Consider the following 19,272-nt stretch of genomic DNA (forward strand, 5'->3'; position numbering starts at 1 on the left):
ACTTAAGCTTTCTGCGTCCGACGTGCGTCAAAAATGTATTTGTTTGTGATTAGGTCAGTTTAAGGGAAACCGCTAGTAGTAGGTCATTGATATTTGGTATGCAGTTGTATAAAATTTGATGTGTCTCATTTCTATGGAGATAATTTAGCCCCACTCCACAATCATAGTCTACTGACTTGGAAACTTGTGCTTAGTTTGAGAAAAGATTAGTTGAAGGAAACGACCAGGGGTATGCCAATAATATTTTGTATGCAGTTGTATTAGCACTTCTTTCCATTGGTGTTATTTTCCCCCTGCAACTTCGATCATGTTTCATTCACTTATAATGTTTTGCATAGTTTAAAAGCATTGCCATTTTAATTACAAATGTTCATTACATTATCAAAATTACATAAAGACTAGCATACATCTGTGTCAACAGTTTACTTAAGGGTCCATTTAAAATGCAACATCTCAATAAGATGTTGGCTTAAAATATCAAACTGCTTTTGCAATTTCGGAACTCAACATGTCTCACCTTACAATTGTCTTAGTATGAGTTGTCTATGTGTCCCTGATATCGATGTATACATGATTGTGCGTTATAGTTTTAGAATGATGTGAGTTTTTACTAAAATAACTTATAATACGTATCATCTTGCTCTAAACATCTAGTAAAGGGTGTGGGTGTGTTACTTAATAAATGTAATCAGACAAAATCTTGTTTTTAAAAGGAGCTTTGGTGCTTAACGTGTTAACGTTAAGTCATGTTCTAATTTAGCACATTCAATTGATATTAATTTTTCTCTCAAACCTGAAGAAAATGATTGATGTCAATATCTTCTTCATATATGTGAATCACAATATTTGTCCATTTGTTAATACGCGACTCTTTGACTTCCAAGAAGACAAATTGTCCCTATCGATGATCAAATTATTGATGCAATGAGTGTGAAACATAAAATCAACATAATTCGACTTTGAGTCTTATTATTCAAAACCTTGAGATCCATGTCTAGCTTGAATTCAAACCTGGTTCGTGGAAAGGTGTGTTCCATACCAATCTCAATTGACAGAATTGCTATATTTTCCAGGTTTCTCCCATCAGTAACAACTGTCCGCTACAGTATAGTAAAGTTTGCAGACAGTGGCGTTTCAGTAATCATAAACGAATCAATCAATCGATCACTCATTGCTTATTACATTATACATTTTTAATTCAATGTTGTGTTCAAAACATACCAAGCCAGAATTCCTGATTCAGGTCTCCGAAACCAATTTTATAAGCATTCCAATCTCTAAAAAATCCGTAAGCCCCATCGAATCTCTTTTGGAACACCTACAATAATATAGATATTTACAATTGATTTAATTTTTTATTAGTACAATTATTAGCTTGCTATGACGATATCAACATCAAATCCTAACTTCCTCTACATGTTATGTTCTGTACAAACATGCTTTTTGTTTATTTTTGTTTATTTTTGATAAGGGTTGTGTGTGCCTATCTGAATATTCTTTTCTGTGTTCATTACATGTTTTGCTCATTGTTAAAATCAGTACAGCGACGTATAGTTGTGGAAAACCTCGTCTGTTAGTATCTGTTGGCATTTGATGGCTGTGTCATTAGCACATCTCCTTTATTTTAAAATGTTTTGATAGAACTTGTAACTGGCTTCCGAAGCTGCACAAAACTCCTTACAAGTATAAATTTATTTCGTCTTCAAGCCATTGTTCCACTACTAAACTATCTATTATACTTACTAGTACACTTGGTACAATAAAAAACCTGGTAATAAATTGTTTAAGTAAGGCCTTTGAAAATAGTGGAATTAATTACTTTTGGAGTGTCAAAAATTCGTTGGAAGTACTTGATAAATTGTATGCTTATATTGGTGATTTCGAATCTGTTCAAAGTTTTGATTTTTCTACCCTATATACCACTTTGTCTCATAATCTTATTAAGAAACAATTCACACACCTGATTAAATGGGCATTTAAAGACTTTAAACCCGCTGGAACTGTTTGCACCTGTCATAAGTCAGGAATCTGATGTTCAGTAGTTGTCGTTTGTTGATGTGGTTCATAAGTGTTTCTCGTTTCTCGTTTTTTATATAGATTATACCGTTGGTTTTCCCGTTTGAATGGTTTAACACTAGTAATTTTTCTGGCCCTTTATAGCTTGCTGTTCGATGTGAGCCAAGGCTCCGTGTTGAGGACCATACTTTGACCTATAATGGTTTACTTTTATAAATGTTGACTTGGATGGAGAGTTGTCTCATTGCCACTCATACCACATCTTCTTATATCTATTTAAAAAGTCGGAATGCGAATATATATGTTCAAACTCTTTAAGGTCATTTTTTAGTAACAACAAACAAAAGAACTATGTCAATTGGACCTGCTTTGATACTATAACTGTCCTTGAATTTTTACTAGATAACATTTTTGTTTGCTATGGTGATTCCGTATTTCGTCAGGTTATCGGAATTCCCATGGGGACTAACTGTGCACCTCTTATTGCGGACCTGTTTCTATATTGTTTTGAGTTACAATATATGACTAAAATCAGCAAAGACCCATCGGACAAACATCTGATTCAAAAATTTAATAACACTTTTAGATATTTAGATGATATATTGGCTCTCAAAAATGACGACTCTAGTATGTACACTAAAGAGGTTTATCCTCCCGAACTAACTTTAAATAAAGCTAATACTAACAATGAACACTGCCTTTTCCTGGATCTTAATATCTATATCTTTAACGGGAAGCTAATTACCAAAATTTATGATAAAAGAGAGATTTTTCATTTCCTATTGTTAATTATCCATTTTTAGATGGTGACGTTCCATTTTCACCATCTTATGGTGTTTATATATCTCAACTTGTTCGATTCGCTCGTGTATGTAACAATGTATTTGATTTCAACGAAAGAAATCTCTGTATTACTGAAAAATTATTACACCAGGGTTTTCGATATCACAAACTAGTCAAAACATTTATTAAATTTTACCATCGGTACAAGGACATCATTCGTAAATATAAATCAACATGCAGACATCTTATACGTTCGGGTATTTCACATTCAATATTTTATGGTAATATTCTTTACAAAGCACAAAAATGTCGGCTTCACCTCAAAAGCTAACCAAACCTTTAAACAGACTTATTCGGAAAGGATATAGTTACGATACTGTTGTCAAGTCATTAAGGATTGCATATTTTGGTATTAATATTGATTCACTCATAGGGTCTTTGCATCGGAAATAAACACATTTATTCTAAAACCAGTTATTGGCATGATACGGGTTATGTTCTTCTAATATATTTTATGATGGTATGATACTAAACCCCTTACGGGAGGGATTGTACTGGTTTTTCATATGACGAAGACATAATCTTTCAATCAGTTTAATTTAGGTCTGGAGCTGGCATGTCAGTAACTGCTAGTAGTCCTTTGTTCATTTATGTATCATTGTCATTTTGCTTAGTTTCTTTTGTTACCTATTCGGACATCGGACTCGGACTTCTTTTGAAATGAGTTTTACTGTGTGTATTGCTATGTGTTTCTTTATTCTACATTGGCTAGAGGTATAGGGAGAGGGTTGAGATTTCACAAAACATGTTTAACCCCGCCACATTTTTGCGCCTGTCCCAAGTCAGGAGCCTCTGGCCTTTGTTAGTCTTGTATGTTTTTTAATTTTAGTTCATTTATATGTTTTGGAGCTTAGTGTGACGTCCATTTTCACTGAACTGGTACACAATAGTACACAATTTTATTTAGGGGCCAGCTGAGGACCACCTCCGGCTGCGGGATTTTCTCGCTGCGTTGAAGACCCATTGGTGGCCTGCGGCTGTTGTCTGCTCTTTGTTCGGGCACCTTTTGTCTTTTAAAAGCTATGAAAAATAACAAGAAAATGGCTTTTTAAACTACTAGTACTTGTAATGAAATCATGACAAAGAACGTGTGGGTAAGCAAACTAATTTGTTTGATTCCATTACACTAGAGGATTCTGGATGTTTGACAAAAAGTCAAAAACAATAGTAGCGAACATCCTGGTATATAAATCGGATCAAGTATTCTTTCATATCACTCACGGTCCATCTTCCACACATTATATCTTTGTCACAATACACATCGAACTCAACTGATGTTGTTGGATATATTCTGTATACCCCTGATCCCGATAGAAGACCAAGATCATTACAATCTCTCGGAAAAGCCGCTGCAATAAAGCAAAAAAATCATGTATTAGTAAATGGATAACCAGTATTCAACGTGAATTAAGAGTAAAATATTGTGATCAGGTGAATGTTTTTGAAACACAGGCCATAGTTAAAGTACAACACACATTTTCGAATGCGGATATAGGACTTTGTGGCATTACTAGTGAACAGTAACCATAGTCACACAGTGAATGAAACAGCTACAAATGTGATTATATACTTCTCAAAGATGAAGGGCTGACCGACTTGTGATGTAGAATGCATTTTCACAAAAAAATGGTACCGTGATTAAGGCGCTTTATGAAAAAAAAAAAAAAAAAATCAGATATAAATGGAGTTCATATAACAACTGTAAGGGCTAAAATATGTCGAGTCGATCTACGTGAATTTCGTCAAGCTAAGTTGTCACAAATCCAGCAAACTCCTCGTCCTGGGTACACCAAGCCTAAATGTAGTGACATATCGCTGACGCCAATATCTACAGAGAAAGATAGTTAACAAAGCAAGCAATGTTTCCCAGATGAATCAGATTTTTTTTTATTCTTTTACATGAAAAGTAACCAATATGATACTCTTATACAAAGACGATAATTACTATCGTAGGTGTTACTTTGTATGGAAAACTATAAATAAAAATCAAAAATGACAATTGTACATATGTTTTATTTTTCTAAAATGCAGTTTTTGAAAAGTTAGAAGCCTACATTTCTTCAATACGGATTATTATATTTGTATTGTTATTTTTTTAAATAGATGATTTGAAATGTGCTCACTAATAGTGTATAATGATTGTCAGAATGGACCAATGACTCGTTAAACTGAAAGTAAAACATACCAATGATAGCGTTGATTGTGATTGTTTATAATTAAATTAACGATGCATAGCGGTGTTAAAATGCAAATCAAATCGTAAACGTTAGAATATTTACTAAAAAAAGGATGTCGATCCAAATACTAACTTAAAATGCAAACGGCTAACGTTATGAAAAGAAACGTAAGTTAGTTTTCAATTTTTCAGTTAACAAAAATATGATTTAATTTGTCTACAAGAAACACATTGTACAGTTAATGATATATCAAAGTGGCAAAATATGGCGAAGATAGGTGAAGCTATTTAAAAAAATAAAAATTTGTCCCGGTGATGTTGTGTTTGATAATCCTTACTCGCAAAACGGTAGAAAAATAAAATGTAGCAATAACACTGAAAGTGCATATATCAAAATTATATGCCAACAATAATGGTAGCGAGAGAAACGGCTTTTTGAATCCTTTCAGAATTGTTTTGGTAATGTTACCGATGATAGTGTAGACCATAACAATATTTTGATGGGGGATTTCAACTGTACACTGTATGTTTCTAGCGTTAACTTGAACAAAAATTACGGACACTCAAATTAAATAGCATCACGTCGGGGACGTTGAAAATAAGATTTTAGATATAGAACCACTAGTTAAACACAACTATGAGATCAACTCAGAAGCGTCACAAATAAGAACGCGTGTCAAATGGACGGAAGAAAGGGCAAAACTTCAAGCTACTTTTTTTCAATCTCGTAAAGCAAAACGCAAAAAACTAATTATGGAGTCGAAAACAAAACCAAACAGAAAATGGCCATCATGAATACAATATAGACGAAATACTAATGAACAAGTTCAATGTTTTCAAAATTTATTTAGATCCGAGGGATTGCATTTGGAAAGTGCTAAAGATTTGACAAGCCACGTAGAAAATAAACTAACTGACGACGACAAAAATTAATCATGGTGATATTACCACTGAGACATAAAGAAAATTTAACAAATTTAAAAACAAATAAATTCAAAGGGGATGACAGGATCATTTCTGATTTTTTTTAATAATACTCTGGAATATCTTACAAGAAAAATATTCTTGAAAGCAATATTTAAATAAAAAATGTTAAGGAGGATAGCCTTTAACATGTACATGCTACTACAAACTACAAACATGTAAATATGGCTAGTTTATGATTTTATACCTTGAACATATTGCTTAACATACGTATTGGTTCTCCATTAGGTTCATATCATTAAAGTATATGGGATCAGCAACCTTGAATTTAAATTGTTTCTTTCTTTATCGATTTACCTAAGTAATATTTTCTTTTTTCAAAAGTTGCTTTAAATATCTTAATAGTAATATTCCAAAGGGATCAGAAACTCATTAAAGTAAATCGGGATTATAGTCTTGTCATTCTGTAGTCTGATGATTTCAAAGATGTTTTATGTAAAGGCATTATTGTGCGAAATATCAAGGACAACAGTATTGTTGACGATGTTTAAATTTCGTAGATATACTAAAACATACGAATCAAAGTAAAAAAAAACAAATGAGGGAATCACGTTGATCCCAAAAGGAACGAGACTCGCAGCGCCGATTGCGATTAGGTTTTTCGTCTTCTGCTATGTATTCATCACCCGCCATGCAAATCTTCACTCATTCACAATTTCATGATCGGAAATATGACACAATCGGTTCATAAACAAATCAGACGACAATTCTTTTTTCTGAAGATTTAAGATTACGCAAACTGGTCGGTAGCTACTTGAGACACATGCACTTCGTATCGTTCATCCATTGTGTGCTTGTGACCGCAAAACTTACAATGTGTTCATTTCACATGTTTCAATCGTTTTCAAAAACAACTATATACACTTAACGAATACGTTTGATCTATAACACAATATAAATACAATATAAATAAAAAAGATGTATCAATGTCAAAAAGACAACTTTAACCTGGGACAAAATTGCGTTAAATAAAGTAACGTACACAGGTAAATTTAAATATGATCATTTGTAAGGATTACAGAAACATTTTTTTACAAAAAAAACTCTGTTGTTCAAAATACGAGTACAGAAGTGAAAATTTATCGTCATACTAAATAGTTATCGAAGGTGGTACACATTAAAAGCAGTAACACGAGATAAAACATAAAATAAGTAAACATTGAATAACAGAAATGCATTACAAATGGTGTCAACCGGTCAAATTAGCACGAAAGTACTATTTGAGAGTACTTGCAGTTACTGAAAGCTAGTAAAAAGCCAAAAACAATTAATTACAAAAAATCATGCATTAGAGACTAAAATCAATTAAAACACATCCCAGGCATGGGAAAATTATGCTTATGTATCTCTAAACCAAACAAATATCGTCAATAGCAATGATGGGTGTCTTTTGTTATGTATGTATGTTACATAGATGTCTTTTGTTATATATGTATGTTACATAGATGTCCTTTAACAAGTAAATTATATACAAAATGTCAATAACTGCTATAAATAAATTTTACCTGCTGATACATTTAGAAATGAAGCTGTACTATAACCGGTTCCAGCAATATTTGATGCAAAGCATGTATAAGATGCTACATCAAGTCCTTCAGCGTTGAATACTGTTAGGGACGGTGTATTCACGGTACTCCCACTGTACTTAGCAGACGAAGATGTTGTTGTAGACGAGATGTATTTTATCTGACACTCATCCCATTTCTGCCAGTAAACTTCGGTTATTGTAGAAGAGGTCGTTGTGCTCACTGAACAGTTTAAAGTCACAGTACTGCCAAAGGTGGCATTATATAACAGTTGGTGAACATAAACAATAGGGACACCTAAAATTGATTACACACAATATTTCAAATAATATTATTTATGTTGCTCAGTCTTTAGTTTACTGTGTTGTGTTTCGTAATACTGTTTGTCTTTTGATCGTTTTGAATTTTTGCCAGGGCATTGTCAGTTTGCTTTCGACATTTTAGTACAGTTTTTAATATCCTCTTGGTATTGTATGTCTCTCTTATAATTGATAATGAGGAAATTATTGAGTCAATGCATGTTTTTACTCATATATGTTTTCCCATTTTGAATACATTCATTTCTAATCCATAACGTACAAGTGACAAAAAGAAATCCATTCATTTAGTGTTGATCAAAAGCAATAGAAGATAATAAACCTTCCGGGTTTGGCGCCGAAATTTTCTCGCCGTAACCTTACTAAATAAACACCCCAAAAAATTAGTTGAGCCGCAGTTAGAAGACAAATCTATATGTATTTGTTGTAGTTTGTTGTATTGTTCATGCTTTTCCATTTTATATAATGCAACTTAGTCATGACAATTGTTATTTAAATTTAATGTTTAAATGCTTTTTTCGGTCAGAATCGATTAATAATAACTTTTTTCCAATTATTTTCTTGGATTACGGTTTCGTCCTTTTCACTTAAGTGATGTATCACTTATAAGTAAAATTGAAAATGGAAACAGGGAATGTGTCAAAGAGACATCAACCAAACCAAAGAGCTAAACACAGCCCTATGCCAACAATGGGTCTTCCACACAGCGAAAAAATCCCGCACTCGGAGGCGGGATTCAGCTGGCCCTTAAAGAAATATGTGTACTAGTTCAGCAAAAATGGACATCACACTAAACTCCGAAACATAGAAATTAACCAAAATAAAAACAAACAAATAAAACTAACAAATGTTAGAGGCTCTAAACATGTTTTGTAAATCTCAACCCTCCCCTTATACCTCTAAACAATGTAAAAAAAACAAACAAACAGCAATACGCATAGTATAACTCCAAACAATTCAAAAGAAGTCAAAAAGGCAACAGAAGAACCTAAGCAAAATGAGTCACTGAACAGCTGTCTGCGAATTAGAGTACGAATTAACCATTTTTTTTTTATAAAAAGACATATGCATTTTGTTTTGTTTTGTTTTTGAGGGAAAAAAAGAGAAAAAAGGGAGGGGGTAATTTAGAAAGATTTCTGAATTTTACGTGAAATATACGTCCTTTATGAAAATGTTATGCACTCCAATGTACACAATTTATGAATGCATTTATGAAATTAACAATGCGGTAAGAACTCAATGATCAAGACATACTTTCGAAAAAAGATCTATGAAACATTTATACTCCGGAAGATACCTTAGGCACACAAAAAAGAAGTAACTTTACTTCTAGTTATACAAAATAGCCTGACTTATTTGTAATGGTCACGATGCTTGTTTTGAACGTTTTCGATTTAAATGATTGCTACTGACATCCACATAAAGCAAAACATAGTGCATCTCTTGCATGAAATATACAAGTCAAGCTTTCTGTTATATCTTTTTTTAATTTACCATTAAATCCGATTTAGTTCGTTCGTTCGTTTTTTTTTATTGTTTCATATCAAGGCATGACTGAGTTTCGTAAACGTACTAGACGATATGTGTTTTGCTCATTGTTGAACACCTTATAATGGTTTGTAGTTGCTTTAATCCATGTAACTTGGGCTCTACTGGATAGTTTTATCAATGAAAAGTATGCCACATCTCCTTATGGTAGATCAGAAAACAAGTTTACAATCAAGAAAGTAAAACAATCGGTGACATTACAGATCAGACGACTATTCCTGTATCATTAAATAGACTGCACGCACGTGGCATTCCCCAGACAAAAAAACAGGCAGATTGTGATATTGCCGGTAGAAAAGCATCTGATATTTGTAGTGCACGTTATGGTATACAGCAATAAACATCACACAAAGAAGGAGACCATTTGATTCAACAGGGTAGACATCTTTTATTATTCATTAGGACATCAACGTCAATACAAATCAACGCCATTGTCATTAGAAGAACATTCAAATGATGGCAAGACAAGACAACGGATATATGCCCTAGGTACTACAATAAAAAGATACAGCACTTTTATCGCTTTAATTATCGATACTTTCAGGTATAAAAACGTCAATTCTTTGAATACGTTTTGAAATATCATGGAAATCGAATTGAGATTGTAGGAAAACTAGCTTTTTGAGCGATTATTAAATGCTCCCTAATTGCAATTGAACGACTGACTCGTTGATTTCAACCACCTAGCGACTGCATTGATATAACATTAAATTTACCGTTCTAGAATTCGGTAACTTTAGGTAGGATAATGTATTCAAAGTGTTCACTCTCGAAGTTTTGTGTTATAAATCAATTCAGTTCTTTGAACACTTATATAAGATAACAGAAATCGAATTGAGATTGTTGTATTAACAGTTCTTTTGGGGGTTGTTTTATGTTTTCTTATATCTATATTCTCAATCGAACGAATGACCTGTTAAATTCAACCCCAAATATCGTATATTCAAATTTAGACAGAAAATTTTACTCACTGTGTATAACAAGTGTAATGGTGTTGCTACTTCTTGTGTCAACTTTATTGGAAGCAGAACAAATGTATGTTCCTGTATCATTCTGTGTTACGTTTAAGATAATCAAAGATGGTGATCCAACATTCCCACCACTATATAAACTGGAACTGTCGTCTAGATCAATCGTCGATACAGAACCGCCATCGCTTTTCTTCCATTTGACGCCTGTGAGAGGTAGTTTAGATGTCACTATACAAACCAAAGTCACAGACTGTCCATTTATTACATCATATGAAGACTGTGAAATGTGAACATTGGGAGGATCTGTAAAATATAATTTCATAAAACACTACAAGTTGCAACACAAAGGTCAATTTCATCATGAAACATCTTTTCTGAGGTGAAAGGATAATGTTATTAGGTCTTTCCACTTTTCGATGGAAAGACCTTTTGTATTTGTTCTGATTATTATTTTTTTCTTTTTCTTCCGCCACTTTTATTTCTTGTGTATTAATTTTGTTTCGCAAGATATCGCTTAGATGTTTGGTATATGATATCGAACAGTTTATGCACCTTTGAAATTCACCCTGCGTAACCGAATACTTTTCTTTGTAGGAGTTATTTCCCCGAACTCTGTTTTCCTTGTGACTACATCTCCTCCGTACCAGTATAAGAAAGCGACAAATTTATTTTATAAAATTGCTCGTTATATCCTTCGCATGATTTGTTCAATTTTGACCGAAGCCATACGAACACTCCATATGAGAGTTATTTCCCCTTATTTATTTGATATAAGTGATATGCATTTCTATCTTGTAAACCATAAGTGATAGAGACCTAGGATCTTTTTATTTGAGGTCCTTGGTCCAAAAAAAAAGAAAAGAAAATAAGGTCAAGGTCAGAGGTCAGGGTCATTTTTTAAATTTTGATTTTGGCTTATTTTCAATTCTTTTCAAAAACAGTATAAGATATTGACAACATATTTTTACTAAATTGTAAGTTGCGACATTTCGTAACACATAAATTTTGGTTGAAAGGGTACACTAACATTAAATTGGAGTTTTCTCCCGTCTTATATTAAAATGTAGGCATATAGTGATATAACTCATTAACTATGTATAATTAAGACCTAGGGTCTCTTGATTTGAAGCCCTTGGTTTATGACCTTGAAATTGAGCTCAAGGTCGTTGGTAAATTTGACGTTCTAGATATTGAGCTTTGCTTTTACCTCATATGTATACATGATAAAGCCATGAGGCTTTTTGCATTACGTTGCAAGCCACTTGACCATGAAAAAATCAACCGGAAGTGACCATGTGTAAACCGGAAGTAGCTATTTTTTGTACTTATTAAATGTAAAAGTATATTGAACCATATATTTTTGAAATCAGTATCAAGTAAACTATAAAAAAACCGGAAGTGACATTTTTCAAACCGGAAGTAACAATGTATCTCCCTTATTTAGAAAAAAATGTATAGAAACCATATATTTTTGGAATCAGTGTACAATAAGCTATCATTTGACGCTGGATATGATATTTTAATAGTTCTATATCAAAATTGATCTTTTTGGATGGAAAGACCTTCTCTGAACAATTTGTTTTTAATTTTTCTATTTTTTTTTTTTCCATTATTTGAAAAGGTCATTTCAAGAGATATTTACCAAAAAATTGAGAAACGCTATTTTTCATTTCTATGCGATTCGTGTTTATTTTTTACCTTGAGTGATAACATTGCAAACCAATGAACTTTCAATATATAATCCCACACATTTGTTTTTGAATTTTCCTATTAGTTCAGTATTTTTGTGATTTAATTTTTGTTCAAGTAAATCAATTGTTTGCCGCATCTTGACAATTTTTTCAACAAAAAAGAAGGAAGTCTGTGTTCACGTGTTTTATGTTACAAATTATATAAAACATATTCATTGTTTGGCGTTAAATAAGAAAGATCAACGTGAAGTATACGTAATACGCATTTATGATAGCATTTATGAATTAAGAATTATACGCAATTTATGAAATTGATATGCGTTTATAACTCACTGATCAACACTTGATATCGAAAAAGGATCTATAATGCTTTTTTATACTTCCAGGGTTACATTAATTATACGAAAACAAGTTACCTCACTGCCATTTGTGCAAAATAGCCTGACTTAGCTGATATGACTATTATGTTTGTTATGAACTTTTCCAATCAAAATAAAAAAAAAGGATGTTCCAACACTATGTATGACGACGTGACTAGTTTGTGTTTGAAAACTCGTCATTTCAAACTGTCTTTAAGTTGTAGGTTCGTTTCATGACTAGTAATGCCAAGCCAACGAATACTTCGCGACAGTACAACATGTAGTGAATCGCATGTGCTTGTGTATTGATTGTTAAATACTAAATTCATATAACTGGTTTGTTCTAGTATCTTAATATCAACATATAGGTGCCCTAATTGTATAACTTTTACAGTTATTTAAAAGTTATGGGATAAATCTGATACGGTATATTATCCGCTAGTAACAAGTAATGTTTTCTATTTTACACGTTGTTTGCATGACAGTATAGGATATTGTTTTGTTTTGTGTCTTCTTCCAGTAAGTCTTAATTGATACCCGATTCTTAATACATAAGTTTATAATATATTTTTGGGAACTTACTAAACATTTTGAATTAACTTCACTTTAAAATGCTATCAAAATGCACTTCCAATGTAAACATCTTTACTATCAGATATGCAATGTCAAGGTCAAAATATTCTTTCTAAAACAGTTCATCTCTAAACCAGAAAATTCAAATCATCCAGAAAGTAATTAGTTTCACTTTAGACATACCGTAATGATTTTAAATATAAACAATTTATCTAAACGCATGCTGTCATATAAATTTCTCAATAACAAAATTACAGATATTTCTAATCTATTGAAGACCGATTTTACGTTTAAATTGTTCCACAGTTGTGCATGTCTTTCGGACACGACTATTTCTGTATCATTAGAGCAAAGACTGCTATAATAATGATTGCTAATAATGTTTGTGCAAAACTTTATTAGCAACCACATCAAATCTTCTTATTTTTTTATTTATCAGACAATGTGTGTCAACAGGTTAGTAATATTTCATTGTAAGGATATCACCATTTACTAGGATCAAAGCCATGGTCCTTAGTGAAAAAATCAATAATAATGGCTATACAATATAATCATAATGGGTTTTTGCGATTAGTTATATGACAATGACATCACTTAAAAGACATTGTACTTTTACCGTTACACTTATCGATAATTTTAGATTGAAAAATGTTTTCAAAATGTTCACTCTCGAAGTTTTATGTTATAAGTCAGTTCCTTAAACTCTTTTATTACATCGTAGAAATCGAATTGTGATTGTTACATGTAGTTCTATAAGGAATAGTTTGAAGTTCCATTTCTCGTATTGAACGACTGACATGTGGACTTTAACCCGAAATATCGTAAATGTAAATTGCGAGAAGAAAATTTTACTTACAGTGTATAACAAGTGAAACGGTGTCGCTACTTCTTGTGCCAACTAAGTTGGAAGCAGAACAAATGTATATTCCAGTATCATTCGCTGTTACGTTAAATATGATTAGAGATGGTGAATCAACATTCCCGCCACTATATAAACTAGCATTGTCGTCTGGGTCAATCATCGATACAGAATCGCTTACGTTTTTCTTCCAAGTGACGCCTGTGATGGGTAGGTTAGATGTCACTACACAAACCAAAGTCACGGACTGCCCAAAAGTTATCTCATATGATGTCAGTGGAATGTGTACATTTGGAGGCACTGTTAAATGTAGTTTTATAAACACACTCAAAATAGCAAACAAAAAAGATCAATGTTTTCATCAAACATTTTCTCTGAGGTAAAAGGATGATATTATTTTCACTATGTTTTTTTATGATTTATAAAAAGGTCATTGTACGAAATATTTACCAAGAAATTGCGTTTATTGCTATATCTGTTAACTGGATTGAAAACATTTTAAAACGGTGACCCCTCATAGTACAATCAAACAATTTTAAACAACAAAAGTCAAGTTGTTATCATATTTGTTTTTTGTTCATTGTTAAATCAGGCTGTTATTTTAGGTTTTTTTTTCGTATAAGTTCTTTCACATTTGTATATGCCTTTTCCGTAATTAGCAATCAAACCATGTCTTCTTATTTGAAATCAGTTAACAAATGCACAATTAGGAAAAGGTAACAATCGATACAATTACAGATCAGACGACTATTACTCTATCATTAAATCATGGACGGCACAAACGCATGGTCAGACAAAGTCGCATTGTGACTGTGCCTGTAGAAAACATATAACAATGGCAGTAACATAAGTCACGAACAGAGTGATTCAATGTATGTAAACATGGTACTCATCTCTTGTTATTCATAGGGACATCCACATCTACATGAATCAAAGCCATGGTCATTAGAAAAAACGACATCATGGCTACACAAGATAAAGGGTATTTGCAGTAGGTAATATGCAAGTGACTTCATTTAAAAGAAACAGCACTTTTATCATTATATTTTCAGGTACAAAAATGTATTCCATAATTTTACTATCAAAAATTTTGTGTTGTAATTCAGTTCTTTGAATTCGGTATTGACAAGTAGAATTGAGATGATTATAAAACTAGTTCATTTTAGCGTTATGTAAGTTCTCTTATTTAAATTGAAAGAATGACCCGTTGAATTGAACCACACATATCTTCAATTCAAATTTAGAACGGAAATTTTACTCACGGTGTAGAACAACTGTAATGGTGTTACTACTTCTTGTTTCTATCATGTTGGTAGCAGAACAAATGTATTTTGCTATATCATGCTGTGTTACGTTTGCTATGAATAGAGATGGTGATCCGACATTCCCACCACTATATAAGTGAGCACTGCCACCAGAATCAATCGTCGATACAGAATTGTTTACGTTTTTCTTCCAAGTGACGTCAGTGATGGGTAAGTGGGATGTCACTAAACAAACCAAAGTAACAGACTGTCCAATTATAACATCATAGGATGACTGTGGAATGTGTACATTTGGAGGAACTGTTGAATAAAATTTGATAAAACACAAACAATAGCATATGAAAAAGGACGAGGTTACCATAAGACATGTTGCTTTGTCGTGTGAACTTACTTTGCTTTTATTATTTCAAAATATCAATCTAAGAAATATTTACAAAACACATAAACAATATTTATTTCTTTGCAATCCGGGTCATATGTTCTATCTTGATTCAAAACATTGTAAAACAATGTTTCTCCCCTGGTATAATAACACACTTCTCTCAAAGTAAATCGAATGTTAACGGCAATAAAAACATGATATATCGCTGTTTTGATACAGTCAGGAACACAGTGCATAAAATTAGTTCCCTTGCAAACACCGATAACTGACTCTCTCTACAATGTTTGCTGTTTTGATACAAAGTAAAACTACACAATAATTGGAGTTTTGTGTTAAATTGGTACAAAATGCTGCTATGTGAAAACATTACTCAAATAGAAACACCAATTCATGTTTCTATTGATTATATACGTCAATTTTCCGTACATGTTTGCTGATTGACCAGATACGTTCAAGGAAAAATACTAACGACATCGATTGATATGCACCGGAAATCAACACTTTAGAAATTAATTTACTAGGCATATCTTAAAGAGACTTTTTATGAGATAAACATAAAATGAAAATAGACAACCACACAAACATGTAAAAACTCGAGACGACCTGTTTTTCAATTTATTAAATTTTAATAAAGTAGGTGTATCTTTGTTTTTAATCAACTTTATAAAAATAAAATTCTTTAATTGCTAACACTGATCAGACTGAACTTCTAAATCGTTATATTTACACATATTCCTGTATTGAATGTTTTTGTAACAATGAGCAGACAGGAATGCTCGAACCCAAGTTTTAAAAAATATTACTATGCTAAGGACTCTTTTGGAATACTCCAAAAGTTGGTATCTTGAAAGAGCTTTACATTTTGGAAATACTAACTTTTCCATTTCTTTAACTCAATATGCAGCAAATATTAACATACTTCGTGTAACGAGCTTCTAATGCAATTATCTCAATGAATAATTAAAATTAGGTATTACGTATGCGCATGTTTTTTTTAAATTACATAGTTCTATAGATAATTTCTTTAATATTTCTATCTTAAAAAAAAAACAAAACAAACTTTTCAATTGTTCATCGATTTTCCAAATGTATACATTTAAAGGGACATAGGCGGTGGTTAAATACTATTTCACCTCTATGTATTCTTACAATAAGTTATATATATATATATATACATATATATATATACTACTAAAGGAAGAGACCGAATGCATTGAGCCGCAACTCCTCTGAAACCATACAAAGTCGGAAATATTTGTGAAATGACGTATAAATGTAGTGTTTTGTACTTCCTATATTTGTCTTTGAAACAATGTTTTTCCACAAAAAACAAAACAAACGCCAATTTTTGAGAAAATGTCCAAATTCGGAGACCGTTATCGATCCGTGTCTTATACGCTTTCTCGCATGCTCAGTCGGCGTTCTGCCCGACAACTCGGCCCACAGCCAACTTGATCCACTCAAACACGCTCACTTGTTATTACAACTTGCATCATGCACTTTATCAAACTTGCACCACTAGAAAAAAAACAAATATAACAAACTCGAAGAAATATGTTGAATCACTAGATTGTTTTTCTCTCCTCTTACTAAATTCCTCCTTTCTCGGAGCACCCGTGTCACACAGAGACAGAACTCGCACCACGCAAAAACAAAATATTATAAACTAGCACCACTGAAGAAATGTTTTAAATCATCAGAGAGTACTAGATTGTCTTCTTCTTCTCTGAGTTATTTCCTCCGTTCTTGGAGCACCCGTATCACACAGAGACAGAACTTGACTCTCACCTTTCGAGAAAACAAAAGAAATACTACAAACTAGCACCACTGAGAAATGTTTTAATCATCAGTGTTCTAGGTTGTCTTCTCCTCTGAGTTATTTCCTCCGTTCTAGGAGCACATGCGTAACACCGAGACAGAAGCTACTAATTGGACATTCAAACTCCTATGGAAAAAGAACTGACAAACTAATAAAAACACAATGCATCAGTGCATAAAAACAGTTTGAATAACACCAACAAAAGCTCTGTATCACCATAAACATTTCAAGTAATCTTCAAGCCGCGCTGGCGCGGGTTTTTTCTAGTATACATATATATTAGAAGGATATATACATCTAACTTACCAATTCTATATCCGATTAAGGGATGACATATGTAGCCCTCTGACTTTGACTTTGGTACACATACTTCAGTGATGTTACAGGCATGTCCTTTACATATACCAGCTAGTTCCTTAATCAACAAGGATAAGAAGAGTTTGACTTTTATACACACATTCATAGATCTTTAAAAGAAAGGCAGAAGATACCAAAGGGATAGTCAAACTCATAAGTCGATGACAAACTAACAACACTATTTCAAAATCGATAAACGACAAATCGACAATCAAAAGTATACAAAATACAACATAGAAATCTAAAGATTAAGCAACACAATCCCCACAAAAAAAACTCGATTTATCCCATGTGCTAACGAATTGGTATACTGATTCTGTTCCACATGTGGCAACCGTCGGGTTGCTCATGTAAGTACATATTCGGTGATAAGTAAAGTTCGGTGATGAAACATTGGAGGAAAAGAGGCGCCAAGACTGTGGTAACGACACAATAAACATGTCCGTCGTGATTTGTTAAATAACTATATTATAGCAGTCAACCAACCTATGATGGCATCCGTAACATTTAAAAGGAGTGACTTTAAAGAGTCAACACTTGGGACGCTTTGTATAATAGCCTCCCTGAAAGCAGCTACCCTCTATGAGAGAAATCCTTATAGGAAAAGCAACTCTGATATCTTCTCCACTTGGAGATATGTATTCCATACCCATGTGCATCTGTTGATTGATACAAATTATCTCTTTGTCGTAAATAAACTCATCATAGATACCAGGATTGAAATTTTGTAGTTTCACCAGACGCGCATTTCGTCTACAAATGATTCATCAGTGACGCTCGAATAAAAAAAAGTTAAAAAGGCCAAATAAAGTACGAAGTTGAAGAGCATTGAGGACCAAAAATTCCTAAAAGTTTTGCCAAATACAGCTAAGGTAACCTATTCCTGAGGTAGAAAAGCCTTAGTATTTCATAAATGTAAAGTTTTGTAAACAGTTAATTTATAATTATGACCATACCAATATGGTAAAGTTTTGTTCTCAACCGTCCCTCATTGTCAATTTCTAAATGTATGTCAAGATATAGAGTCTGACTTAACTCTATCTATTATATATATTATTTTAAATTCGAGCGGATATATGCGTTCAACGTAGTCACCAAACATTGAATTATTTTGTAGTAGGGCATCATCTTTAAAGCAAAACGTAAGGTGAAAGGATAATTCTTCATAAAAATTTCCTGTGCAGAAACCTGTCTCACATGAAAAAATGAAACAAGTCGGCACAAAGGAAGCAGTATTGGTTCTTCATAGTGTCAGTTTTCAAAGTATTTTTTGTTTGTATAAGAGTGTTTTTCTGTTTTTACAAAATATGATTTGTCCTCCCATTAAACAAGATAGTAGCAATGCTGGCTATTGGTTTTTATAATACAAATAAGACTAAAGCTTTCAATTTGTCTTCAAGTTTAGATAGGGAATAAATAGGATACATAAAGCCAAATGCACTGACCAGTTGAAACGCTGAAAATAATTTAAAAATATGCTTATTTTTGCTTTGATTTGAACTTTTAGCTGCCAATATTCATCCTTTCACTTGATAAATCTTTACGCCTACATATATTTGCATAAACATACATGTGCATCGTGTATC

At 32.6% G+C, this 19,272-nt stretch overlaps 1 protein-coding gene across 1 annotated transcript in view; it reads right to left on the reverse strand.

The window, feature by feature from the left end:
- The window catches only part of LOC127726802 (tenascin-like), an 81,720-nt gene that overhangs the window by 2,118 nt on the left and 60,330 nt on the right, over positions 1–19,272 (reverse strand). Inside the window, exons 6-8 of the mRNA XM_052234256.1 lie at positions 7,525–7,842; positions 4,081–4,208; positions 1,222–1,318 (exon numbers count right to left, since the gene is read on the reverse strand). Coding sequence (XP_052090216.1) covers positions 1,222–1,318; positions 4,081–4,208; positions 7,525–7,842 — 543 coding nt within the window. The remainder of the gene's footprint in view (positions 1–1,221; positions 1,319–4,080; positions 4,209–7,524; positions 7,843–19,272) is intronic.

Source organism: Mytilus californianus, unplaced genomic scaffold (genome assembly GCF_021869535.1).
Source record: "Mytilus californianus isolate M0D057914Y unplaced genomic scaffold, xbMytCali1.0.p SCAF_18, whole genome shotgun sequence".
NCBI lineage: Eukaryota > Metazoa > Mollusca > Bivalvia > Mytilida > Mytilidae > Mytilus > Mytilus californianus.